Consider the following 27500-nt stretch of genomic DNA (forward strand, 5'->3'; position numbering starts at 1 on the left):
CATCACAGAACGTAGGTCCACAGTATGTGAGAATGGAGGCACACAAAGAGATTCAGACTGGGCATATTGCTAAGTCTTCTTCTTTTCTCTGTATCTTCTATTTCTCTCCCTCTCTCTCCTTTATCTCTGCCTGTGAATGTGTTAGCAGGTGGTCATGCTGTGTAAGTGTGAATGTGTGTATGTGTGTGTATTGTGAGTGCTCTGCTGGACCACTCAGTCGCCGTTCAGTGAGTGTATAATGCTCGGACAAGCATAAAAATCTCCAGCGAGAGGCAGAGGTGGCAGTGATTACAGCATAGTGTGTATTATTCCCACAATGCCCTCACACACGCATACACACACACACACACACACACACAACACTAACAAATACAGCGTATTGGTCAGAGAGGCATGAATCATACACTGAGGTTTGCTGATGACACATTCACTGCCCAACTTAAACAGATTTATTACAGACCTGCTGTTCCTTCACATTTCAAAACTCCACAATACAGCATGTTCAATTTTCATAAGAAACAGTGAGGACAGTGTGGACAACTTTGTTAAGAACCCTTTCCTTGTACCTCTACTTACCGGCCATTTGACAAGCTTCACCTACCCTATAGGTCCACTTTAAACAGACTACATTACATCTATTGTCATTTTATTTATCTACCACAGAGTATTGAGGTTAATTAAATCATGAATGGGTCCTCAAAGTGAAGACGTTTAGCTTTAATTTGAGGGCATTTGTACCCAAATTGGCTGAACAATGGAGGAATTCATACATATCCTTCTAGGGGCTCAGAAGCAACTGGACAAACTAACATAATCATAAATTAAATGGTCTTTTTTAATATTTGATGTCAAATGCCTAGCATTCAGTGCCTGAAATCTGAAACCCAGAGTCATCAGCAAGTGCTAAGTTTCTTCTAGAGATCATCAATTCCATCGTACCAGAGAACAAGTACGAGGACACGTTTTTAGTACGCGCCGATAAAGAGTCTGACGCAATACTGAGTAAACTCCTAGTAGTTGTTAGTGTAAACGAGTGTAATGTACCTCAACTGTTAAATCATTAAATCTAGCTCATTTTAAATGATATGCATTAGCTAGCTATTCTAACAACAGTCAAATTTGATCGAGTAGCATTGCAGGTTTTGTTCCTTGCCAGAAAAGCACATCAATTAGTACAATTCTCAGTTTTGTACCCCGATCTGTCTCTTTCAACAACACTCTGTGTAGCAGAGGCTAACGCATCCGAGGAGCTCACTTGTGGAGTTTTATGTCTGAAAAATGTTGTTTGGCTGTTTGAGCTGTAGTTGTAGATGTCCTCTAAAGCCGAGGCGTACACTGTGTGACTTTAGTAGTCTTCTTATTTGTTGACTCTCACTGTACATTTAAATAGACCATCATGTACGGATAAAGCCTATGACTCACACAGTATGCTCAGTCTACGCTACGTGAAATGCTCTGACCAAGAAGAATTTCAAATAAAGCTGTTTCATTCAAAATAACTTGTTGAGCGTAGAGTACTGAGAACCGATAAACTGACTAGTGCTGCTAACTCTGCAGCTAAAAGCCAGGCAACAATGTACATGGTAGGACAATATTACCTCTATGTGGCCTATTTTAAAAGAAAAATTAATTATTAATGTTTATATCTTGCTATTCTATTCAGTCAAAGTTGGCATGTATCGACTTTGATAGGAAATGTCAACTTTTTGCCTCCTTTTGAGTCGCCCACGTGTTCCCACCCACACTAGGGAAGCTTTTAGTTAGACTGGAAGGAGAAGGGCTTTCAGGCATGGACCTCCCGCCAGATTACAGTTAACTCCATTCAGATGTTTAGGATGAGCAGCACATTCCGCTAGCTAGTCAATTCAACAGAAAAGTAGCAGATAGGTTGCAATTATAGAATTGATTATGATGACACTATAAATAATTGTTAATTGAAATTAGAGGTCCATCACTTAAAAATACCAACCAGGCAGAAACTGACCATTGATGCACCAACAAGATAGAGCTACACTATACACCCTAAAGTCTGCTGGGAGCTGCTCATCCAACATTTCTTCTGAAATCAAAGGTATTAACTGAGAGTTTGTCAAGACTTTACACTAGATATTGGAATCTTGCTGTGACGATTTGATTGCATTCAACCACGAGAGCATTAGTGAGGTCAGCTACTGAAGTTGGATAATCAGTTCTTTATCACAAATGCCTTTCATCTGATCTCAAAGGTATTGATTGGTCCCCCGCACGCCTGCCCAGCAGCCCCCCGCAGGCTACTTCAAGGCATCCCATTCTATTGGCAATGCTTTTCTATGGAGGTTATACCAGCCGTGTGTGCAATGTGCGTGCTCCTTAAAGTAGAATTCAGAATTACAAGGGGTGTCTCAATACTTTTGGACATACACTGTAAAAGGATAGGGTTTCATATAAAGTGGCCAGAGAGGGAATGAATAAACAGGAAGATGTGAAAAATCAAGCAGAGATTTCTGAAGATGCATGTATCTCTCTGCATCAGCAAAGCCTGCAGTACAGCATGGCTGTTTGACCTTGAAGGATGAAGTTACCAGCTGCAGCCTCCTCTTGCTTCTGCTATTCTAAATGTGAAGCCTCAACACACACACACACACACACACACACACATTACAGTACAGCCTGGATGAAGATTCTTTGGCACTGCACAGAACGACACATCAAACACCTCCCAACTTGACATGTAGATCCATTAGCGGGTCGTCCTGGGTTACAAATTCACCTTCAAACTCTCTCTCTCTCTCTCTCTCTCTCTCTCTCTCTCTCTCTCTCTGGCCATGTTTTTCTCACTCGCTTCATTTTATTCTCTCTTCCCCTCTGCTTCTGTCTGTCCTTCTGTCCGTGTTATTCTCTCTCCCTCCTATGTTTTTCTCTCTCCTCCTGCTTCTCTCTAAATTTCCAGTTCTTTGTCTTTCTCTCTTCCCCCTCTCTATACTATACTCTCTCTCTCCCTCTTCTAGTTCCCTCTCTCTGCCTTTTTCTTTATTATTCTCTCTTTTTCCATCTTATTCTCTCCCTATTCCTTTTCTTCTCCATTTCTCTATCCTATTGTATTATCTCTATATGCTTGGTCCCCTCTTCTCTCTTTGTGCTACATTCATGCAGTAATGTATGCTACTGAAATGAAACAGAAACATTGGGTATGGTTTCATTTATTATGCCTTTCCACTTTACTGCACAGAAATCCCCACTGTGTGTGTGTGTGTGTGTGTGTGTGTGTGTGTGTGTGTGTGTGTTTGCGCACCATGCCTGACTGACAGTGTTTTGGCTGTACTGTAATCAGCTCTGTCACCAGTTCAAATGCAAAGGTAATGACATAGCATGTTAAAACAGCACTGTAAAATCCAACCAAACACACACATGGGCCTCCTGAGACCCTTTACAGTCTCATCTTCATGCAGCGTCGCACACTTGTCCTACAGGCCCCTTTCCTCATTTGGTCTCAAATAACCAGGATTTAATGGTGTCTAGGCAGATGGCCAAATATCTTGTATGTGTGTGTGTGTGTGTGTGTGTGTGTGTGTGCGTATTTCAAAGGCAATTCACAATGACAAATGACAAAAGTTTCAAACAAAGCAGCTACTCTTCCACTGAAAAAGCTCACATTAGTGCCAGTGCTAGTCTAGTCATGTCACACACACCTCCACTTACCAACCTGCTCACACAGACACACACACACACACACACACACACACACACGCACACACATCACACCAATTTGATCATGACTCTTTAGAAAACAATTAACCTTGCAAAATGCTCGTCTTCCAGTAACAACCAACTCCAAACGTTTCTTTCTCTGAAAAGTGAAGGAAAAATTCCAACAAGAACAAACCTGCAGTGAGAGCAGCATTTTCCTAGGGAACACAAAATGCATACAAGTTATCCTGATGATCTGGAGGGTGTTGTTGTTTTTATTTAATTCCAGATGTTTTTGAGAGATTCCAAGAACTTTTTGGATTAAACTAGATAGAAGACCACACCCACAGATGAGTAAACACTGTATTTTCTAACACTTTTTTTTTACATCTAACAATAAATAAATGAGTAAATAAATGAACAACAAACTAAATAAATGAATGAACAACTGAATGAATTAACATATTACGGTGTTTTGATTTAATTAACTTTGGAGTTCAGAATTACTGAACATTTGTGACTATTTACACACATACAATAGAAAACAATAAACCAAGCAGTTTTCTTCAAAGTTTCTGAAGTTTATTTGCCCCCCCCCCCCCCCCCCCCAAAAAAAAGCATACCCTACATTGTTTATTTTAATTGATTGATTCCAAAGGGTCAAAAAATTATTTGACCATGTCTACAACTGATATCTTGCACATCAAACAAAAACAAAAATGCACTCAGCCAATCAGATGTTTCTGGTGTTGGCATGCCAACAACCAAGATGACTGATTGGCTGTGTCCCAGCAACTAGAACTAACAGAAGTTAAAAGGATTATTTCTCCTCTGCTTTGTCATGTGTGGTGTTACATCTCCAAAAGCAGCTCAGTCTGAGTTACTGACATCAGAACTGTGTGCAAAAGCGCTCACAAAGTTCCAGCTCCTGAACATTCCTTAAGATGAAACTCTTATCCTTACACTTTTCGAAAATGGAAAGTAGCCTACCCAGTGTCTATGTTTGCCTGCTTTAGGGACACTTTGTTTGCCTGTTTTCTAGTGCAAACCAATCCAAAAAGTCCACGTTGTACTTGGTGCAGAACAAGAGAACTGTGCTCCCTGGTTCGGTTTGCTGCTGATGGGAATGCACTTTTATGACGGTCAGCACCAAAGAAGGGAATTCAACGCTAGCACATGTTTTTAGTTCTTCAGCGCTGTACTGTCTGCATAGTCTGACTGTTTTAACACCTGAATCCTGACAATTGTTCATATTGCTCATACAGCACAAGCTGTTACTAATAATGACAGATGAGCAATAGAACAATACCAAAGCAATGCATTTGATTTTGGCACATGGGATGCAGAATGTATTATTAACCAAGCATCAGCGACCTAATTGGTTGAATTCAAATTGAGGCATCATAAAGAAGCAGATAACAAATTACGTTTTACTTGGCTTTGCGTTAAACGCCTCGATTTTCTATTTTTTATTTTACATTTTTCTGTTTCCATGGTAGCAAATGTAAGAGTAACAGAGCTCTTGTATCACTGCAAAATCTCTGACCAATCACCGAACACCCACACTTGTCAACTGGTGCCTTTTAGCCAGTTCTATGTGAAACCAGCCAAACCAAATGAAAAAGATGCAAAGCCACAAAAAACCCAAACCTTGGTGTGAACTTCAGCAAACAAACTAGCTGTGAAAACAGCCTTGAATACACATACTTCCACATTTCAACCTACACATGCGGACAAGGCATCTGCCAGGTGCACAGGGAGGGAACTGGACCTTATTAAAACTGACAGATAAAGTGGTTTCTCTGCCCACAGTCTCCTTCTGCATGCGACGAGAGGAGCAGAATGTTTCTCTTTGACGCTTCTCGTTAAATTGACTCATCTTCTGATCATACAGTCTGCAGAAACAAAGGCGAATCAATTTGGCCTGTCATGTAAAGGTCACCGTCACTTCTGCTGGGTTGACTGAGAAAGGTGTGGCATGCATTGCTGCAAGAATTTAGTCTCAAAGCTCACAGTCATGTGTGGGTCTTTCACACAAAATTTCTATAAGATGTCGTCCACCTTTTCTTTGTTGTGATCCACATCTTCATTCTGTTGATCACAGATACGGGTTTCGCCACCTATAATATTGCTCATTTTCTGGTAATCAGTTAACTATCTTGCTAGCTAAAGTTAAAATGATGAACATTTGTTATACTTGGTTAGGATGCTGTTCATCATGACCTTAGCTACATGACCTACTTAGCTGCAAACCTTGATAACTGGTGGGATAATCGAATGTGTTGAATATAAAATAATGTCTTGTGTAACTTTCCAGCTGCAACTAGTTGCACAGAAGTTTCACCCTTTAAAACTAGCCTTAGAAGTCACATTTATCACTGCAAAAGCATCTTAACATTTTATGATTTTATATTAACCTTTTCTCATTTGTAGCTCACAGAAACCAGTGAAAATCTTTGCTCCTTATGGCGATTCTAAATTTTACTTTTTGGCATATTTTAGATAAAAAATAAACAGAAACAAACATTTAAAATGTGTAGGCTCAAAGCTGTTGATGTAGAAGTTAAACTGAATATATATATATATATATATATATATATATATATATATATAATTGATTAGGTAACTGAATGTAAATGCAATTGATTTGGTAACTACATAATGTATGTGTGGACTTACATCAGTAAACAGCTGTAGTGTTTATGGCTTAATGACAAATAAAATGTGTAGACTTCTAAGAGTAAAAATGCCGTATTGAATGTTGTTCTTACATCATGAAAGATGTAAAGCAACATAAAAGGAATGAAAGAAACTCCAAATACTACACAAAGAGAAACTGCTTTTTAAGTAAGCTCAGCATTAAATGGCTCCTGTGTTGACGTAACTGAATGCCTGTAAATCAGACGTGGCTGTACAGCCGTGATTTCCTCAGAATTAACTGTGGGCAGTGAATCAGAACCGATGCTGATCCGCTTCCTCCAAAAACCTCTGACCCCCCCCCACACTGGCATTTGAAAATCCATCATAAATAATTACCTCATTTTTCAAGACAAAGCATCTTCTGCACTCAGTCACTGACAAAACCTTTTACCTATGTGTATGTGTGTGTAAGAATCAGTGACAGTGAGTTGAACAGAAGAAGCTGGAATACCCTAACTCTAAAATGTAGTAATAACACACTACCCTGCATGGTGTAGTATCAGAAAACAGCAGACTGCCATCTTGCAGGCATCTCATAATGCCTGGCCCACATTTTTATATTTTTCACTGGTTTTTTTGTCCGTAATCATTGTCATTGTCAAAATCCATACACTACACAATCTGCCTTGAATGAAACAACACAAAGAAGAGGTCAATAGGGACATGTGTATACATACATACATTAGGTGACTAGTTCTCGATTTATGTTCTCATACTTATGCTCATAACTTCTTCCATACACAGCTCATTGGTTGAAAGTCTTTCAGGCATGATCTTATTTCCCACCAGAGAATCAGTGTCCACACTACCTGTAGCATCTTCTGCACTCAGTCACTGACAAATCCTAAGTTGCATTGAATATGTTTAAAATTTATGATTCACAATCATAGATTTAAAGAGGAAAGATTGGATTATAGACACTCCACACTACAGGATATTCTGAGAGGATCATCGTTTCAGATCGCTCTGATATCAGCAGACCTTTTGTGATTGTTGGGAGGAGCAAATCTGCCTCAAAATGGGCCTGATGATCCTGTAATAATGGCATAATGTGAACACCTGGTGATAAACATAAGAAATTCGGGGCTAAACGTGGGTGGAAATAAAGACTTCATAAGAGTGGAACAAACTGAGCTTAAAATGTGTAAACCAGTCCAAAGCCTTGTAAAAGTGGAGTTCAGGGGGCAATGGTGTGCTCATCAACATTTGATGGACAACATGCATGCTGTTAGCTGAAGAAGCAAGAAGCTGAACAAAAGCAAACATAGCTGAAAAGTCCCCCAGAAAACTCTAGCTACACATGAAAATGTGTTTTATGGGTGTGAAATACAAACTATGTGTAATAAAAATCTACATTACCTTCTGCAAGGGAAAAGGGAAAAGCAGTTCTATTAGCCATTGACAGCATTTGACTGCTGGCTAGCTTTATTTACTTGTGTTACTGGAATTTGAAGGTGGGTTTTAGAGGAGGGGCAAACTTGTTAGCCACAATCTTGCACTAAAAGTTTACCAAGCCATCCCCAAGCTTGTTAGCAAATCAAGACTGGCCTTGCAAGACAAATTGGACTATAAAATTATTTAACACATTTAATAAATAACAATATTTTTTGTTTTTCAATGTTTAATGTTTTTTTTTTGGGGGGGGGGGGGTGGTGGGGGCGGTGGGGGGGCTACCAGGTAAAACTTAATTCTACTTACACAAGGACGTCCTGACATATACATAAGAATTGAATAACATTTCTATCTATGAACAATGTATGTCAGCATTTGCAAGATTACATGTTTTATGGCATTATGGCAAATGGCACAGTATTGACATCACTAATGCACCAATATGGAAGTGATTTACAGCAACATTTGAGTCAAGCAAATTCAGGAGGCAACGTGAGCCCGAAAGAAATGAGCATCTCTTTGGATGCATGTACTGTATTTTCAGATTTTTGATTGGTTCATTTGTTTTGTTCTTTGGACCTTATTAAGCATTTGGTAATGAGCAGATGAGTTGGATTTTGGTGTTTTTGGGCAGAAGAAACATTAAATTGTGCAAAACAACATGACAATAACACTATAATGGGTAACACTGCACTAATACACTTGTAACACATTTGACTCAACTCAGTTATTGTCTCAATTCAACCCTCCCGCTTATCTATAAACCTCTGTGGTCCTTGTTCTCAGATGTTGTAGCACCCAACGCTGCATCTCTCGTCTGACTGACGACAGCTTTCCCTGAGATAATCAGGTAATCATGTACCTGAACCTAAATTGCACTGCATATCTGGTTAAACACACACTCCCTAAATTAGATCATTTCCTTCCTCTCAAAGCCTCTAATATGCAAATGAGTTCCCAAATGTAAAACTGCGATCTGCTAATTAGACTGTAAACACCAACACACATATACAGACAACAAAAAACAGTTAGCTGCAATGATGCTGCAAAAGTATTCAGTGCAAATGTAGTACTTTTTTTTAACCATAGCTTTCGTAAAATGAGATGGTACAAATGTCCCTCCTGTCCTGCTATTACTGTTACATATACATGCGTTTACATAATACATATATGGGCCATAATATTACATATAGGCACCTACAGAACTGTCCAAAAGTTGAATTTCTTTTTTTAGTTTAGTTATTCAAGCTACAAACTTTATTTTTTAACATCAGGAAAAAAAGTAAAAACATATATTTTACAGAAAATTACAGAGAAGCTTCCAAACTAAACATAATATCAATTTCCAGTATTTACTGTGTCCATTATTTCCTTTTCTTACAGCTTCCGTTCTTTTTGTGAGCCACACTTTCAGTTTTTCAAAGAAACTTTTGAAATTTTCTTTTTTTCATGATCCAAGTGATCCCAAACACATTCAGTGATGCTGAGGTCTGGACTCTGGAGTGGTCAATCCATTGTTCTGAGAGCATCAGCAGCTGATTTGTTTAAGGTATACAGTACTATGTGTATATACAAATATGCACGTATGAGCCCACATCGTGACGCTGTATTAAAACAAAATCATGCATGAGCCATGGGGGTGTTTTCATTGAGACAATCTCTGTCGAATGGACATCGATACACTGCAGACACTTTAACGCTACCTGTATCTCACCTACTCTACCAAACATCTGTTGGAGTGAACAAAAGCTGTGTAGCTTTATTAGATCTATTGAAAACCAAACTCAGTTACACACACACATACATCAAAGCATTATAGCGGAGGGACAGCACTAATGCACTTTACACTGACACACAGCTTCTGTCATCTAATTATGTGTGTTTTAAGGAATTAATCTTTACTTAGTCAACAGTGGAATCAGACACTCCAGAGAAATGTGAATGAGAGAGAGAGAGAGAGAGAGAGAGAACAAGTGTACATCAGTGTGTGTGTGTGTGTGTGTGTGTGTGTGTGTGTGTGTGTGTGTGAGAGAGAGAGAATCCCCAGAGTGTCTCTGCTCTTTAGCAGGTCAGGCTGCTCTCAGCTGTGTGTCACTGACTGTATTATCCTGAGTGATTCTGTCACCACAAACACAATTTTTTCCCTTTTATTAAATAACATTAACATTGTAGTGCTTTTTCATGCTATATAGTGTCTGTTCTGCCTCTCTGTCATGAATACCTCTACGTCCAGCTGCTCAGGCCTGTGTAGCTTTGGTAGGAAAAATCCATTTCACGTCCGTTTTACAATTTAGAAACTGACGAGCTCACAGTGTCATCCTTACTTACAGTGATAAAGAAATATATATTCACTACTTTCTACCACTTTAGAATAAGACGGCTTCAGATATAATAGCTGACCTTTTAAACCAGAAGTTATAAGTAATTATTTCAAAGTGTTTATGACCTAACTAATAACCATCAATAAACAAATTCTAAACCATTCATAAACCCTTCATAAGGGTAGTCTTATTCTAATCTGGGAATCTTTTCTAACCAACAGATTCTAGTTTCTAAAATTAGATTTTGTATATATTAAGTTTTATTAGACTTTGTGTTTTTTTTTATTTTTACCTTAAAAAAGAGATGTCAACATTGGGTATTATGCATATTACCATACATAGTGAAATACATTGACTAGAAATGATCAGGCTTCTGTGCTGAGAGCAGGTTTTACCGTGGATCACGTAAGGATCATTCTATCAAATTGGTTCAAAGTCAAAGTTCAAAACACATTTTTAACCAAGTTAGATTTTAAACTAAAATTCTTAAGCTTTGAATTTGAACGCTTACTTTCTTAATCAAAGTAAATGATTGAACGTTCCATTTTGTCACTACTGAAACAAACATTTCACTACCGAAACTTTAGCAAATGTTTCAGTAGTGATTGTGATATGGAGCCCCTAAGGGGTTGTGGTTTAAAAACAAGGTTTATGACGCTGCGTTCCTTCGCAAGTGTTTCACATTCCCTTACAAAAAAAAGTGTTCCTTTGCAAATAGTTTGCATTCCCTTGCAAAATATATGCTTGTAAACAGCAAGCAAACATAGGACCTGAGGTGCCTACACACACTGTCTACATTAGTGCTTTGTTTTCAGCATAGCTAACATTAAAAGCTGTTTTCCCGAGGGAACGCAATGTTATTAACTTTTTTTTACCACGGCCCCTTAGTACTGTGAAGACTGTGAACAGTTAGTCAGTCTAGAATCTTTACCTCTTAAGCCCTAAGCTTAGTTAACTCTTTAATTATTTAACTCTTAGTTCTGCAATATGAGTGCAGAAATGACTGATAGACCATTATGAACCCTTAGATTTTAAGGGGAACAATCTCTAAAAATCCAACTTAAATGAAGAATTGCGGATGAGTGAAGGCCTGAAATGTAACTGAGATTACATCTAAGGCAAGTGCTGCAGGTTGTATCAGTGTCTGGTATGAAACCAGGTCTTTTGAAGAGGCATTACAGAGAGTTGTCACAACAGTGAAAGCCATTATCAGCATAAACGTGCCATCTTTTCACATTATTTTTGACGAACATTGCATCAGGACAGCTGTTAAGATTATTAAGGATTGTAATCACTTTGCATTCATTTTCATTTTCTCCTTAGCAGAAACATCAGTATCATCACCTCCCATGATTAACCTTTCAGACTTTTCCTTCAGACTATTTTATTACACTCATAATTTTTCTCACACGCTGTGAAGTATTTCATCTAATACTTCATGATCTGCACATATTGTGCTATTTATGGCGGTGTATATAATCTGCTTACTGGTGATAGTTGGTTTAGTGAAGTCTTCAAGTAAAATTTTCCCTGCACGCTGTGTGGAAATCTAATATATGGCCACATACACATATGTATCATTGATCATAAAGGGTTAAGCATATGTTTAGAAAAATATGTACATATGGTGTTGTGTACATGTATGTAGGTTTGAAATATTGGACATATATGTCTGATCCATTAGGGAACTGGCCCTGTGACCAGAAGGTTGCCGGTTTGATCCCCAGAGCTGACAGTCCATGACTGAGGTGCCCTTGAGCAAGACACCTAACCCCCAACTGCTCCCCGGGCGCCGTGGATAGGGCTGCCCACCGCTCAGGGCAAGTGTGCTCACTGCCCCCTAGTGTGTGTGTTCACTGGTGTGTATGTGGTGTTTCACTTCACGGATGGGTTAAATGCAGAGGTGGAATTTCCCAGTTTGTGGGATCAAAAAAGTATCACTTAACTTAAAGGTGTTACTATGTTATCTACATACCTTTTTCAGCCATTGATACCTTCATTTAGCCAGAGTACTCACCCTGAGATTAAAAATCTCTTTTGCAAGTGAGCCCAGGCCAAGAAGGCAGCAAACAAAAACCAAGAAGACAACAGATAAAGAAACAACACCAATACCACCAGCAACAAAAAATCTAAAAAGTCTAATTTATGCAGTTTCTCCACTCACCCCAAGTGTAGTCAGTCATTCAAGACATGACCGATGTCTGAAGTTTTGAGCCTACGCTACAAGGCTAATGTAGCTAACATTAGCATCATACAAACTGCATATCTGAATCATCACACACTTAAATCACATAAAGCTGCTTAGTAATCACAAGTAGACTTGCTTATGTAAATTCAGGCACTGCAAAAATGGACAAAGGTAAATTTAGCAGAGCTAAAAATAGTGTTAACAGCCATCTTAATGCCTGAATTCTTTAACATGAGATGTGTCTCAGAGCTAAGGATGCAGCCGAGAAGCGCTGCATTTCTCAGCTGTTACATCACTGAAAGCTGTCTCGTTTTGTTAGATCCTTCAAATGCAGCTGAGAATTGCCCTCCTGCATTACCCTGAATTTGAAGGACTCAAACGGTGTATCCTTTCAGACCTCCCATCACCCATAATACATCACACCAGTGGTGAGATGCTCTGGCACCAGAATCTGTAATGAAATCCAAATTTTAATTTTATATATTTAAAATGAATATTTCAAGGTGTCATGTTTGTTACATCAGTACTGCTGTGAAGTGTTGGCTCAGGCTGTCTCGACTGTGTGAGTAAGCACTGAAGAGAAGCCTTTCGCGGTCAAGGTCTCTCAAATGCAGCCGCAACTTTGAAACCGACTATACAGGGTCTGAAATCAGACATGCAATTCTGTTTGTCTTGGCTGATCAACTACCTCTGAGGTAAAGGAGGAAACTGTGTAATTTGATGGGTTTGCTAACGAGAGTGTGTCTCTGAGCTTCAAGCTTGGGAGACGTTTTCAAAAGAGTCCATTCTTTGACTCCAGTACGTCAGGGCCGACTACAGGCCCGTGACCCAGAGAGTCAAAATGCTTGGAGTTTACCATCCAACTGTGTCGACTCTGTATTCTTTCATTGTAATTGGCTCAGGGGACATTCTGAGAGAAGCTTGTTTGGAGTTTGTTTACCAGCTTTATGATAATCCAATGCAGCCCACCAGTTGCTGATAAAAACATGGTTGATGTACGTATATCTGCCTCCACAGTGCAGAGTGGTGTACTGTAGAGGCAGATATACGTATATCAACCATGTTTTTATCAGCAACTGGTGGGCTGCATTGGATTAATACTAACTAATAGAAACTAACTCTGCTAACTGAAAAAAATCCAAACTCTTCAGTTTCTTCATGATTATGGTTGCAACAAACAAGGATTTAATATTGTGCAAGGAACAAACCAAAAAAAAGTAAAGAATATTTTTCACACAGGATTGTTCTAAAGGTTCTGTTCCACCTTAAATAGTGCTGCAGTTACATTCTTGCATTTGTCCTCTCCATAGATAACTGTATCTATTCTTCCCAGATGTAATGTGATGCAAATTGCTGACTATGCTGAATTGAATGAAATTTTGCTTGTGAAAATGTGTCAGTGAAAGTGTGACTGGCCTACTCAGTGCCGTATGGACTTCAGTGTAAAGTGGCTGGGTTGTTCTTAAGTTACAGAAGTGTGCACGAAAAGTCGACGCACCAGTGGTTTGTGACTATTTGAGGGATTTAAAAATTGAGGTATTTGTGCAATCTTCAGTACCTCTTAAAACCTCTGCCTGATTGTGTAAAACCTGGTGCTGCAGCAGCTGAGACGTTACGAACAGTGGATTATGGGTAGAAAGACTAGAGGGTGGAGAATAGGAGTGCAGGGGCTGCAACATCGCTCTTTTAATTAGCTATATGTGGATTTAGCCTGGCACCACAACAATAGGCTGTGTGAGCGAGTGTGAGTGCGTGAGTGTAAAGGCTAAATCTCCTCGCAAAAGCCTCTCTCTTGCTGGCTCTGGCATTAATCTCATATTAACATCACCTCCTCGACTCCGGAAAACGAACGCAGCGTGGTATCAATCAGTACGGGAGAAACTCAATACGCCCCTTCGCTGTGTTGCTAACATCCCGCGTGCTAAAGCTACACCAACGGTCATATTTGCTCTCATAAATAAATCATGGCTCTTCCTCGCTCGCAGCACACAGCCTTCAAAACTGCCTCCTACGCCAGCCCGGAAGAAGAGCCACATAGACTTGAAAGGGAAAAGAGAGGAGAGCAAAACAAAGAGGGAGAGAGAGAGCAAGAGAGAGGTGGAGAGAGAGAGAGAGGAGGGAAGCAAGGGAGAGAGAGAGAGATAGAGAGGAGCAAAAGGGCTCTATTTTGCAAATCATCACGCAAAAGTGACCCAGGGGAACTGCTAACACAAAGACTTCACACCATTTCCTCCATAGTAACCAGGAGAGAGAGAGAGAGAGAGAGAGAGAGAAAGCAACAAGAACAAGAGCGTATGTGAGCTCAGGCTAAGAAAAGCCAGCTTACACCCAGGGAGCATATGTGTCAGTTGGAGTCTCAGTGGTGGAGGAGAGACTGAATTCTTAAGGCTTTTCTAAACCTCACACTCCCGTGTGTACATGCAGTGGCATAACTAGGACCTTATATTGTGACCCCACTGCCCTACTGCAAAAAGAAACAAACCTAAAAAATAGGCCCACCGTATGAAAATCAGATACAACTCCTTAAGAAAATGATTCTGTAATTTGCTTGCTTAAGTGCTAAGCTTGGCTGAGACATAACATAAAGCCAGAGGTGGACGAAGAACACAAATCATGTACTTGAGTTAAAGTCGAGACACCCAAGGTAAAATATCACTCCAGGCAAGAGTGGTTGGTTAGTGTAGTTGTTAACACCTCTGCCTTCTACACTGTAGACTGGGGTTCAATCCCCCACCAAGGCAAACACCCTACACTATTCCAATAAGAGTCCTTGGGCAAGACTCCTAACACCACCTTCGCCTTCCTGTGTAAAATGATCAAATTGTAAGTCGCTCTGGATAAGAGCGTCAGCCAAATGCCGTAAATGAGTCAATTTCCTAACATTTGCAGTCGACTTAAACTTAATGCTGATTTTTTTATGAAGCCATGGAAGCCAAACTTCTCATTCTTGAAGTCCAGACTATGGAGCAACCTCCTACATTCTTCCACCTTAAATAAGCAATCAACACCACTAAAGCTCTTCTATATTAATTGCACATTTTTGTCATGATGCTGTCAATATTGCAGTTGTTTTTAATGGCTATGCACTTTTTTTTCAACACCATCATGTAAACACAGCATAGGGCTCACAAGATCCAAATTTAGAGTGATATTGACAATTTAATTGATATACACTCACTGGTTTATTATAATGGTGTGACCAAAAGCCTGTAGACACCTGCTCATCCATTTCAAATCAAGGGGATTAATAGGAGGTGTGCACCCCCTTTGCTGCAGTAACCTCTACTGGCTTTTGAAACTTGGGACATTGAGGAAAATAAAGATTTGATTGCATTCAGCCACAAGAGCATTAGTGAGGTCAGGTATTGATGTGGATGATTAGTTCTGGATCTGTAACGCCACTCCACCTCATCCTAAAAGGTAATACAAAAAATGAATCTCCAAGGCAATTCTTCTTAAATTAAAATGCCTTTTTCATAACCTGGCTGTTAAATATCTCAACACAATCCAGTGTAAGCCTTCATCAGGGAGAGTCACTGTGAGAGTCATCCCAAAGGTACTGAATTTTGCTCCAACACTCTAGAAAACACAGTTCCACTGCTCCACAGCCCGAAGCTGGGGAGCCTTGTACTAGTCTACTATCACAGCAGCCATGCACGCAGCTCTCACACATATTATTTTTCTCACTGTACTTCCATACACGGTGAAATCTCACTGTTTGACTGCAGGCTTTTGGGTGAATCATTAATGTGAGATGCGTAACCACCGCCATAAAGAGCTGAAGTAGCGTATGTTCGCTGATTGGACCATTCCAGCCTTCTGAGTTCAGTGACCCAGGGGTCAAGGACTAGATGACATAATGCATAGCTAAGAATCAGAGTCACTGCTGCAGTAACAAGGCTTTGTCATCTTTAAAGCAGCAGTCACCGTCAGCATCCACATAAGTTGGAACGGATGGAGCAGCCTACGCCGTAGTTTTTAATACATCCGGCATCTACCAGCAGAGGAAGTGACGGTTGGTATTAACTATTTTTTGACATATTCCCTTTTTTCTAGGAAATACATGTAAGTATAACTTGAGTACAAGTACTTGAGCAAATGTAACTAGTTCTGCAGTTTGTTTATGAGCATCTAGTGTGAAGGGTAGTGTGCTAAAATGTTTGCTAATCAGATACTTTCATCTGCGGAAGGTTTCATCTAGCACAGCTTAATTTGGAACAAACTCTATAATCAAAATTTGCCAGTGAATCTACATTTAAAAAAGGAGATTCACTCTCAGAAATCGTCTCATAACAAAGTCGGCTTTACTTCAAAAGCAGTACTCCAGCAGAGCCACTGGCTGTGCTGGCGTTGTGAGCTCAGCAGCTGGTATACGTCTACGCTGAAACATCTTTTGATTTACAGCGCACTTCTATGAACATTCATGGATCTGCATTTGTCTGAAAGCTCTGATAGTTTGTTACATTGCAAAATAAAGGTCAAATGCACCAATTTGCTTTGAAAAGTTTCAGGCCTAGTTTTCAGCTTTCAAATGTTCAGTGAGCATTCAGAGGCCTTCTTCAATCATATCTGATGCTACTTCTTGATGCTGTCAACTATTTTGTTTAAAAAATGAAGTCAGTCCTGCACGTCTTGGTGAGTTTCTGACACCAGGTCTGCTGCTAAACAGACATTTGGGTGGTGGACCATTCTCAACACAGCAGTGGCACCAACATTGCCTCTTCAGGGTTGAGAGTGGTCCACCACCCAAAAATATCCAGCCAACTGCAGCTGTGATGTCAGATACGGGTAATAAAGGGCTAGAGGATGGTTAACATAACTGTGCACTATCGAGGTGGAGAGTAAAACATATGAGCGAAAAAAAAATCCTTGAATAAAAGTAAAAGTATTATCATAAACACTAATGGAAGTACAAATAGGGCGGCACGGTGGCGTGGTGGGTAGCGCTGTCGCCTCACAGCAAGGAGGGCCTGGGTTCGATTCCCCGGCCGGGTGATCAGGGTCCTCTCTGTGTGGAGTTTACATGTTCTCCCCGTGTCTGCGTGGGTTTCCTCCGGGTTCTCCGGTTTCCTCCCACAGTCCAAAGACATGCAGTCAGGCCAATTGGACATGCTAAATTGTCCGTGTGTGTGAGTGACTGTCTGTGTCTGTGTGTCTGCCCTGCGATGGACTGGCGGCCTGTCCAGGGTGTATCCTGCCTTCCGCCTGATGACTGCTGGGATAGGCTCCAGCCCCCCCCGCGACCCTGACGGAGAAGCGGCTTAGAAAATGGATGGATAGATGGATGGAAGTACAAATGCACTGAAATCTTAAACTAAGTAAATATAACTGTTTCCAGATATAAGGCTGGGGGGACTGTTTATAAGCACCTCTTTCCCCGTAAAAAGGAGAAAATGTAGCTATGCTGGATGAAACCTTCAGCAGATAAAAGTATCAAAAGCTACATGTTTAGCAGGGACGCTTTCATCGGCTGAAAGTTTCATCTAGCATAGCTTAATTTGAAACAGACACTTTTATCACAATTTGCCACATTTAGAAATGAAGATTCAGTCTCAGAAATCTTCCCATAACACAGTGAGCTTAACATCAAAAGCGGTGCTCCAGCAGAGCCACTAGCTGTAGTGTTTTGAGCTTAAGAGCCATCTGTCTACCCTGAAAAACCATTTGATTTAAAGCACATGTCTGTGGACACATATGGATCCGCATTTATCCGACAGCTCTGATAGCTCTTTACATTGTGAAGTACAGTAAAGACGGTAAAAATGTTTGCTTTAAAAAAGTCTGAAGCCTTTGGTTCAACTTTCAAATGTTAAGTTATCATTCGTCCTACTTCCCACATATTTGATGCTACTTCTCTATGCATTTTAAATAACAAAGTGAGTCATTGGTCACTCATTGGTCAGTGTTACGAGTGGCTCTGAAACCAGTGGTCACGGTCTAGAATTAACACAAACACAACCTAGAGCTGGTTAACACAAACATGTGCATCAACAGATGGGCTACATTTCTTACTGTACACCAGCAAGGTGGAGCCACAAGGGAGGGGAATGTAGTGAAGTGGCTAGTGAGTGTAATTTTTTACCGAGAGTTCTGTTTGACAAGAACATTGTTAAAGCTCTTAGATAGTTTAACTAGTTAGCAACTAAGACTGCCTTTATTATCCAAGCTGCCACTGTTAAAATCACAATTCCTAACATTTCCTTCAACCGTCTCAACCGTTCAATGACCAATTTGCTTTTTCTCTGTTGCTCAAAGGCTGAAAAAAGAAGCTGTCAGACAGCGAGAGAAATCAGCCTGATCTTCACTAGCAGTGCCAATTCCCCTCTGACACACAGCAGAAACCAGTAGGCTCTCCTTTTTCTCTGACTTATTAATTTCCCCACCATTAAAAATCCTCCCAAATTTGACATGAAGCATGTCGCGTTCATTACGGCGTGCGCCGGTCCCCTCAGGACAGCGGCGAGTAATGAGACTGGAGCTAGCTGCACTAAACGCCCTTCGCATGCTAATACGCAAACAAACACACTACTGATTGCTCTCTCTGGCTGCTCGCTTCGTTCCCAGAATCTCTGACACACCCGTCTGTTCCCTCAATCACTGAAATCTGATAGCAGGCAGGGTTCAGTGCTGTTTGTGCATCTAAACAGATTTCCATTATAAATGCTGTATATTATGGTTAAAAGTGCTTAGCAATGGGGTTTTTCCATATTCCCCAACACAGTTTGCTAAAAAAAGCCAGTGACTTTATTTGTGTTTGTTTTGCCAGCAGAGCGGATTCTCACTCTTCAACATTTTGTTCTCTAGATCCAAGATAAACGCTTTCCAGATGCAAACAGACCTGGAAACGATGTGTGTTTGTCTCATGCGTGTGTCTGTTTCTAGGTAAGAGTGACCGTGAGCGAATGAGTGTGTGGAAATGTGCATGAGTGTGTACTTTTTTAATCACACGGAAGGGCCTGGAATGAAACACTTTCTTGTTCAACATCGACCTTCATACAAAAAGCAGTAAAGAACATGACCCTAACTATTAGACAACATTGTCCAGTGCTTACATTTGTAACTGCTGAATTTTATAAATGGTGCTATCTCACAGAACGATTCATTATTAACAATTATCATTATAAAGTACATTCATTAACATCCATCACTATGTTGGTACACATATTCCCATGTTTGTCCGTGATATTTTTCCTTATGGATATTTTTAACACAGCCCAACTACCATGACCACTAAGTTAGTGTACATGGCCAGCTACCCAAATAATATGGGGGTCCCATTTGTATGATAAATGGAATAAAGGGGGGCTGATATATTGTGTAACGACAGATGGGCTACAGTCAGTACGGATAAATCTACAAAGTTTACCAATACGGTGTTTCTGATAAAATGAATACGCTACGCCATGTTTCTGTTATTTTGTAAACCTCCTGTTTATGTCGTGCTTCTTTGTCTGTGAGAGAATATGTGCTTGACCTTTATAGTTTCAGAAGAGTGTTTCATATGAGCAGGAAAATCACAATATGAGTGCCTGTTAACCTCTGAAGTCGTATGTCATTTTGTAAATCATGCCGATGTTAGGAACAGGTTAGGAACAAGTGGTTCTCATATCATTTTTACTGCTATCATATCCTGTGGTGCACAAAAATGTTCCTACGTTAATACGTTTGGTCCTGTGTAAATAATATCACCAGATCCTCAGAACTATGAGGTCGTTAAAGTTGTTGGAATAAGAATAATGGTACATCCATGCTACGTGAAAGTAGCGCTATACTTCAACTACCTAGCTACTTAAACTGTAGCTTAACTACCACATTTGACCAAGCTTGTTGGTTTGTGTGAAGTCTTTTGGTGAAGCCACCAGTTTATGATGTCAATTAAATGCACAGCAGTGTTGGCCTGCATATAATAATATTGACATTTTGACTACTTAACAACCTTGTCGTTCAGAGCAGCCAGTGATATTCAGAAGAATAATGTACACCGGACCGAACATATTAACTTTATTAATATTAACATATTAAAGTTGAGTTCAGCACTGAGCATCATAGAAGACATTTTTCTAATCACAGAAAAAAAAAAAAAGTTTAGAGCCAAAGTTCTTCATAACGTGCATTCGATGATGCGACTTCAGAGTTGTATGTGTGTGTTGGTATTATGTGTGTGTGCGTGTACAGAGTAGTACTCACTGTCTGCATGCGTGTATGTGGCCAGCAGCAGAAACAGCAGTAGTCCAGCCACCCCGGGCAGACGAGTCGTCCGTGTGTGAAGAGGCAGCATGGCCCGACGCTCCCACTTCATACACCCAACACACACTTCAGCTACCAGCTCACACTACCATCTACAGGAACCTACAGACAGAGAGAGACTTGCATCAGACAAACAGCATCTTGATCTGTAGATTTTAAAGCGAAAGCTCACCAAAATCACATACACAGTCAGGGCCAGAGGTGTGAGAGCCCCCACCAGTGCTAAGAAACACTCTCTTGGGGCTCATTCCATTCAGCTACACCTAAACCCATATACAGCACTTCATCTAATTAACACAGTGACATCATTCAGTCACAGCACTGTTGTGCAGAAGAATGAGCGCAAGCATGAGTAATGTAATGAGCCTAACAGGCTTAATCTGGTAACAGCGGTTAATCTGAACATTCATACATGTGACGTAATGTTTATCTTGTGTATAGTTTAGCTGCAAATGTTCACCTTTTCCTCCTTATCTCAGATGAAGTCAATGTTTGATGTCTGAAGATTGATTCTTTACTTTTTGGCTAATCACTGAACCCGACTAAACCGAACGTCTCTCTGGCAATGCATTCAGAGACAGAATTAGTTATTACAAATACAGTTCCAAAAAAATCAGGAAAAACACAGTGTTCTAAGTTTAACCTCATAAACTTCACACCTTATATTTTTATTTTCCAAATATAAAATACATTTCCATAAACAATCGGAAAGGTTGACTCATCAGACCGCAATATGCGTTTCCACCGTGCATCAGTCCATTTCAGATAAGCTCGGGTCTAGGGAAGTTGGAAGCATTTCAGGATGCTGTTGACGCATCTGCTGTGCATTCCGAAGTCTTGTATTTGTGGATGTGGTGACTGACTGCATTTAATAGCAATGGGTTTTCAACGTATTGAGAAGCATATGTGGTGATAGACACATGCGTGCTTTTTTGCGGTGCTGTCGAGGTCACTGCCAATAAATTTGGTTTTCGGCCTTGCCCTGAACGCATGATTTCTCCAGATTCCCTCAATCTTCAATGATATTATGTACCATAAAGTGTGAAATAACAACAGTCCTTGCCAGCTCTGGCTGAAGACCATTATTTACAATGCCTTGACCCATTCTGGCTCAGAAGAACAAGGCCTTTTCTCAATTCTCCATATATCCAAGCATGATAGTATCATGATTGTGACATTTGAGATAAGCGTTAAATTATATTTAATTTTTACATAGAACTATGGCTTTGTGCCTGCTAAACTCATTACATTTCTCATGCTTATACTCATTCTTCTGCGCAACAATGCCACGATTGAGTGATGTCTGTGTTAATTAGATAAAGTGCTTTATGTGGGTCTAAGTGTAGCTGAATGAGTGGGCCGTGGAACGAGTCCCAAGAGAGAGCTTCTAACTCCGCTGGCAGGAGTCTTCACACCTCTGGCCCTAAGACAGTTCCATGTGTGCGTGTGTGTCTCCAGGGATGTGTTTGTGCTAATAGGCCATTTGGTGAGGGATGTGACCCCCGAGGGACCCTCTGTCCCTGTCTTTTAGGCACATGGCTGATGATTAAGCTGCCTCTCATACCTATTAACCACCAGCTCTAATCGCCTAAGTGCCAAACCCCCAACCTACACTGAATTAATCACACTCATGCACTCGCAACGAGCAGACAGCCGCCGTCTGACACAGACAAAAACTCAGACAAAGCACTGACGCTGTTTTCCTTTTTCTTAATGATGATTAACCATAGTCTTTGCCTGAAAAGGATTTTTAAATGCAGATTCAGTCCTAAAAGTCTAAGATTAAGACCTGTCTAGAACATGGACTCAAAGAGGAAAACAGCGATTTTTAATACACAGTTATTCTGTGATTCAGCTTGAAGGAACAGTTTGACACAAATCAAATGCACATAGTTTCCCCTTAGCCCAAATTTCTAGCTACAAATGATAAAAGCTAATGTACACAATAAGAATCATGCAAAATCACAGACTTGCTTATGTGGTTTCTGACACTATATGGCATACCATTACATATTACAATGGACAAAATTCAGTCTTTAAGATTGTTTTCAGCTATATGTCGTACTTTTATCCATTTCTTTAAGAACAGAGTGATTTTCACCCTAATTGCGATGCAGCTTTAACATTCAAACTAATGCACTCAAGTCAGAGATTATCATCAGTCCTTGAGAACTCTTCTCTTATATCCAGACATTAATTCCAGCAAAATGTTCTATGTGCTGTATAATTCTACATTAACCCTCAAAAATCTGCTCTGCACAAAATGATGTCCTGGCAAGTGAAACTATCTTAAATCATGTCTGTATATGGACCATTCAATTGTGTTAGTTCAGAACAGCTCTTCTTCTATGTACAAACACCCAAATGATATGAAAAAAAGAACAGAATCTGCAGTTTTATGATTTCTTGGCTAAAGTAAAAAAAAAATTAATAAAATAATAATAATAACATCATAAAATGACAGCATGCTTATGTTATTGGCTCTAACAACTACAGCATCTAAGACCTGTCTTGCCTGGATGTTCTATTTTGTTCTGATTACTGTGGGAAATCATACACCTGGAACTAGCTTACCTTAGATTAGGCCATGAGCTTCAAGACAGACACACATGCACGCTTCAGCAAAGACTGCGGCCCTGAGCACACAGCTGCTCAGAGTAAGGACGTACACTCGTTCACCCTGCACACACTCCAGCCTGCCTGAGAACTCACTGCAATCACAGAAGCCTGTCTGCTGTCTCTCTGCTTTGCTAAAGAAAACACAGCTTTCTGCCTTGGGTGTGTGCTGTGATTCAGCCAGCACTGCTAAATCAACCACTGTGTAGATGAAAAACAAGGAAACAAGAAATCATTCCACCTTCTTTAACTCCTCAAACTGCAGGCTTATTATTCAGCTATTAATCTTAAGACGTATTAGTTGCCAGTGCTATTAATTCTTCAGTATCAACGATGAAGGTAATGTGTAAGTTCTGTAGTTATTAGAGTGAGGACGACAGCTTCACACGGCTTGTCACATAGTTACATTCCTTTTTTCTTCTTCTCTGCAGCTAAATAGTTACATCTGATGCTAAATTTACTTCACTCACCAGACATTATGATTGGTTACCCAACATACAGCATATAAAATCAGCTTAAGTTGATGCTTACCATGCTAAAAACAAATATACACTATACAAGGGAAACCATTCAAACAAAAGAGTGATGCAGCATAAACGCCACACACAGAGCGTTCGACCCAGAAAGATAAGCAGCTTAGAAAGTGTGTGTGTGTGTGTGTGTGTGTGTGTGTGTGTGTGTGTGTGTGTAGGAGTAATTGGAGTCTGAAACTCTGAGATAAAAGACACCAACACTTTCAATCCTACATTCAGGCATTGGCATGTCTTTATGTATTGCATGATCACATAAATTCTGACTGTAAATTATATCTGTAAAAGATCAACACTCTATAATGTAGTAATAGTGGATAAAAAAAAAATTATATACAAAACAAAACAATAGGGTACAGAATGCAACAGGCAGCAGGGCAAACTGTTTTTTCTACAAATGCGTGCTGTGGTTTGATGAAGAAAAGAAATAGTCCACACTGCCAAACTAAAGCTTGTCAGATAACCCAACATCTCTAGTTTCACAGGAAAGCCACTCGCTCACTCAAACAACTGATGCTCTGAAAACAATCATTTTGGAAAATGAACCTGTCAAACTGTCAAAACCTGAGGCAAAATCTACTAATCATACCAGTTTGATGAATATGAAGCTGAGAGTTGCGGCAAAGTTTACCCAAAGTATTAGCAAACAGGCGTTTTACAGCAGCAAAACCTATTTTATAGCCTGATTTCAACATTTTAACAGATGTGTTTACAGTATCTTTTGATATTTCACACTAATGCTTCATTACACACACACACACACACACACACTACACACACACACATATATATATATATATATATATATACATATGCATACACACAATATATACAATATATTTACATGTCTATATTGTCCATATTGGTGCATCCCTAAATGAATTCAGAAAGAAACAGTGAGAATTCAGATTTGAAATGAAGCAATATGTCTCCAGACTTTTGCTGGCCACAGTGTACTAATCCAGGAACCAGCTAAGACTACAACAGCAGAACAAAGAGTAAACGAGACGTCACGGTTGTGGAGAACATTACACCCTCCTTATTTCCCTGTAAAGCTGTGTTTAAGCCGCACCTTGGCAGCTCCTGGTCTCGTGAGAAGCGGAAACAGAAGAGAGAAAGAGAGAGTGAGAGCAGCTGCTGAGTGGATAAAGGAGGAGAGCACAACGCTAAGAATGTGTGAGAGTGTGCGTGTGTAGCACACAGCTTCAAATCCCTGCTAATGTCTCCCGGCAGGCCAGGGATGCGAGGAGCCTCTCTGAGAGGACAAACGAGTGAAGTATTAAACGACAGCTTCATCTGTTCAGTTTTACTTTCCTTCCATCTGCCTCCACCCTCTATCCGTCCTGCTGCAGCCTTCAGATCCAACGCGAAATGGCAGAGGAAGAGATGTTTCATAGGAAATCTCCACAAACCACAATAAAAGAGCCAATACGGTGGCATTTACAGCCCTTTGAGACCAACTGTGTCATTCATGATGTCATAATGTCTTCGTTCTGAAATGCTGAAGAAGGTGGAAACAGACCTGACCCTTTGACCTCTCACCTGTGTTTTGAGATGTGTTCATATGATTTACTGATTGTAATAAAATCCACCACGCTGTATGATTTACTGAAGTGTGGCTTTCAGAGCGATGACGGCTCAAAAAGAGCGCTCAGCCGTACTCCATTCATTACTGACGGATTGATGTATAATCTTACATAATCCCCAAAGTGAAAAACTGATTGCTAAACACATCAGCCTCTCCTCTGCTTCAGCTGAAAATAATTCACCATAGGCAGAAACAGCTCAGACACAATTAAAGACATGCTCGGTGAATGCTAATAAAGTCTACACATTTCCTTTTCGCCCGTTAGATGTGCACCTGCGATCCTCACCGCCTATACATTTCATATCCTTCAAATGCTTTTCTTTTAATTATGCCAGATATTCTATTAAATGAATGGAATCAATCTAGAGCCAAGAGCGGAGAGCAGAGAGTCCTTCTGCTTATTTAATCCTGTCAACATTATTCCTCTGCTATTGTCACTCACTCGCTTCGTTTAAATCCCTCAGAATAGGGGTTAATTCCCATACCAGGAATTACCATCTTACTCAGCTTAAGGCAAATTGAATGAAACATTTACTGCAAATGAAAGCCAAGGCCGAAGAAGGGGAGGGGAGGGGGGGGGGGGCACTACTACTTCAACAATTGCCTGGAAAGCTTTGTGTAACTCACAGTGTCCTAGAGTCAGTCTGGATTAAGCACTGACCTCTGAAAGATTGGAGCAATAGTGAAAAGTGTGGACTAACAGCAGCACAGTAGAATTTAAATCAGGAGCAGAATTTCACACATGTTCAGTTTAGCGTCTTCTACAGTGCTGTATTTGAAGATTACCCACATCTAAATATCTATCTACCTAACTATTTTTGCAACAGATTAAATCTACAGCAGAAACATGGGAATCTACTGTAAACACAACAGCAATTTTCAGCAATATGTCAAAAATGGGCCTATGTCATGGAAAAATATATTATTTTATAATGTTTTAACAAATAAAAGAGTCAAATGTAGTTTTTAAACACTGTTAAAATTTCAAAACATGCCATTCACTTCCAGTCCATACAGTCCACGTACAGAAACTAAGATGAAAATCATCACAACTGCATGTATTATAATTTTACCATTTATTATCCACTCATTGAAATTTTTAGGAGTGTTTCGGCCCAGCTTGCTTTTTGAACAAGGCGGGATGCATGGCCAGACCTCAGAACAGGCCTTAGTTACATATATCAGTTTTAAAGCCACAGTAACAAAAACAGGCTGTGTAATTCTGAGGGAATGGTCTCGTAAAGTGTTTTTAGTACGTAAATTATGAGTGGATCTCTAGGAAAAAATAAAATATTCGCAAAGTATACTGACAGTTTTGAGCAGCCTGTCTCTGGATATTTTAGTGATGGGGGACAAGCAGCCCAGCATTTCTCACAGTTTTGTAACTTTCCATTAATTTATTCTGTTTTTCATCTAGAGTTTGGCACAAGGGTTTTTTATGTTATTTTTACCTCAAAGATTGAGGTACAATCTGAATTTGACATGTTTTGGGATTCGAATGGTCTAGAAAGAGTGAAGTACAGTATATGTAGAGTTTTTGTCCAGCGCTCTGCTTTGTTTCTTGCCGTTCTGTTTCTGAGCACGTTCTCAAAGTCAAACACGTTCCCGCTGGATGAGAGCAATATCTCCTCCCTGCAGATGAAGCAGTAGGGGGGATGAGTTTCTCTCCTGAAGGAGATCCACTCTCCAGCAGCAGGATCCCTTTCTATCTCTCCCCTTAATACTTCCCCCGGCAGGAAGGAGACCCAGGATGTGCCAAATGAGAATAAAACCCACACTGATTACTATACCAGCTGTCTTGCTTCACTAATTGCATTTATATAGCAGTCACAATGTACATTAATCAACCCAAATGCAAATGGCCCATGTTAACCAAATACGGCGGAAACAAATGGTTATTTCTATAATCAACTAATCTTTCTATTATTCAACTGCTTGAACAATTCTGCTTTTTAAGGTTCCTCTTTCTTCGTTGCCACCATCGCTCAAAATGCTGTAAAGCAACAGCAGCCACATCGCCCCCTACACTTCCTGTAATCTACTGCAAGTCAGAATGACCACATGTATCACACTATAGAGTGCTGCTGCGGTTGGTTTTTAGGTAAATGACACTTTTTTAGCCATAACTAATGTGGCCAATGACTAATCAAATCAAGTAATCACTGCAGCCTAACAGCTAACTGGCTAATTACATTTAAAGTCCCTGAGGGCTGATGTCATATGTCAGACACAATTTCAATTAACCAAATTTA

At 40.1% G+C, this 27500-nt stretch overlaps 1 protein-coding gene across 15 annotated transcripts in view; it reads right to left on the reverse strand.

The window, feature by feature from the left end:
• ptprfa (protein tyrosine phosphatase receptor type Fa) overlaps window positions 1–27500 on the reverse strand; it is a 349840-nt gene that overhangs the window by 218247 nt on the left and 104093 nt on the right. For all 15 annotated transcript variants that reach the window (XM_037535019.1, XM_037535014.1, XM_037535013.1 and 12 more), the window contains exon 2: window positions 20455–20616. In XM_037535019.1, coding sequence (XP_037390916.1) covers window positions 20455–20566 — 112 coding nt within the window. In that variant the 5' untranslated portion in view covers window positions 20567–20616. The remainder of the gene's footprint in view (window positions 1–20454; window positions 20617–27500) is intronic.

Source organism: Pygocentrus nattereri, chromosome 26 (assembly GCF_015220715.1).
Source record: "Pygocentrus nattereri isolate fPygNat1 chromosome 26, fPygNat1.pri, whole genome shotgun sequence".
NCBI lineage: Eukaryota > Metazoa > Chordata > Actinopteri > Characiformes > Serrasalmidae > Pygocentrus > Pygocentrus nattereri.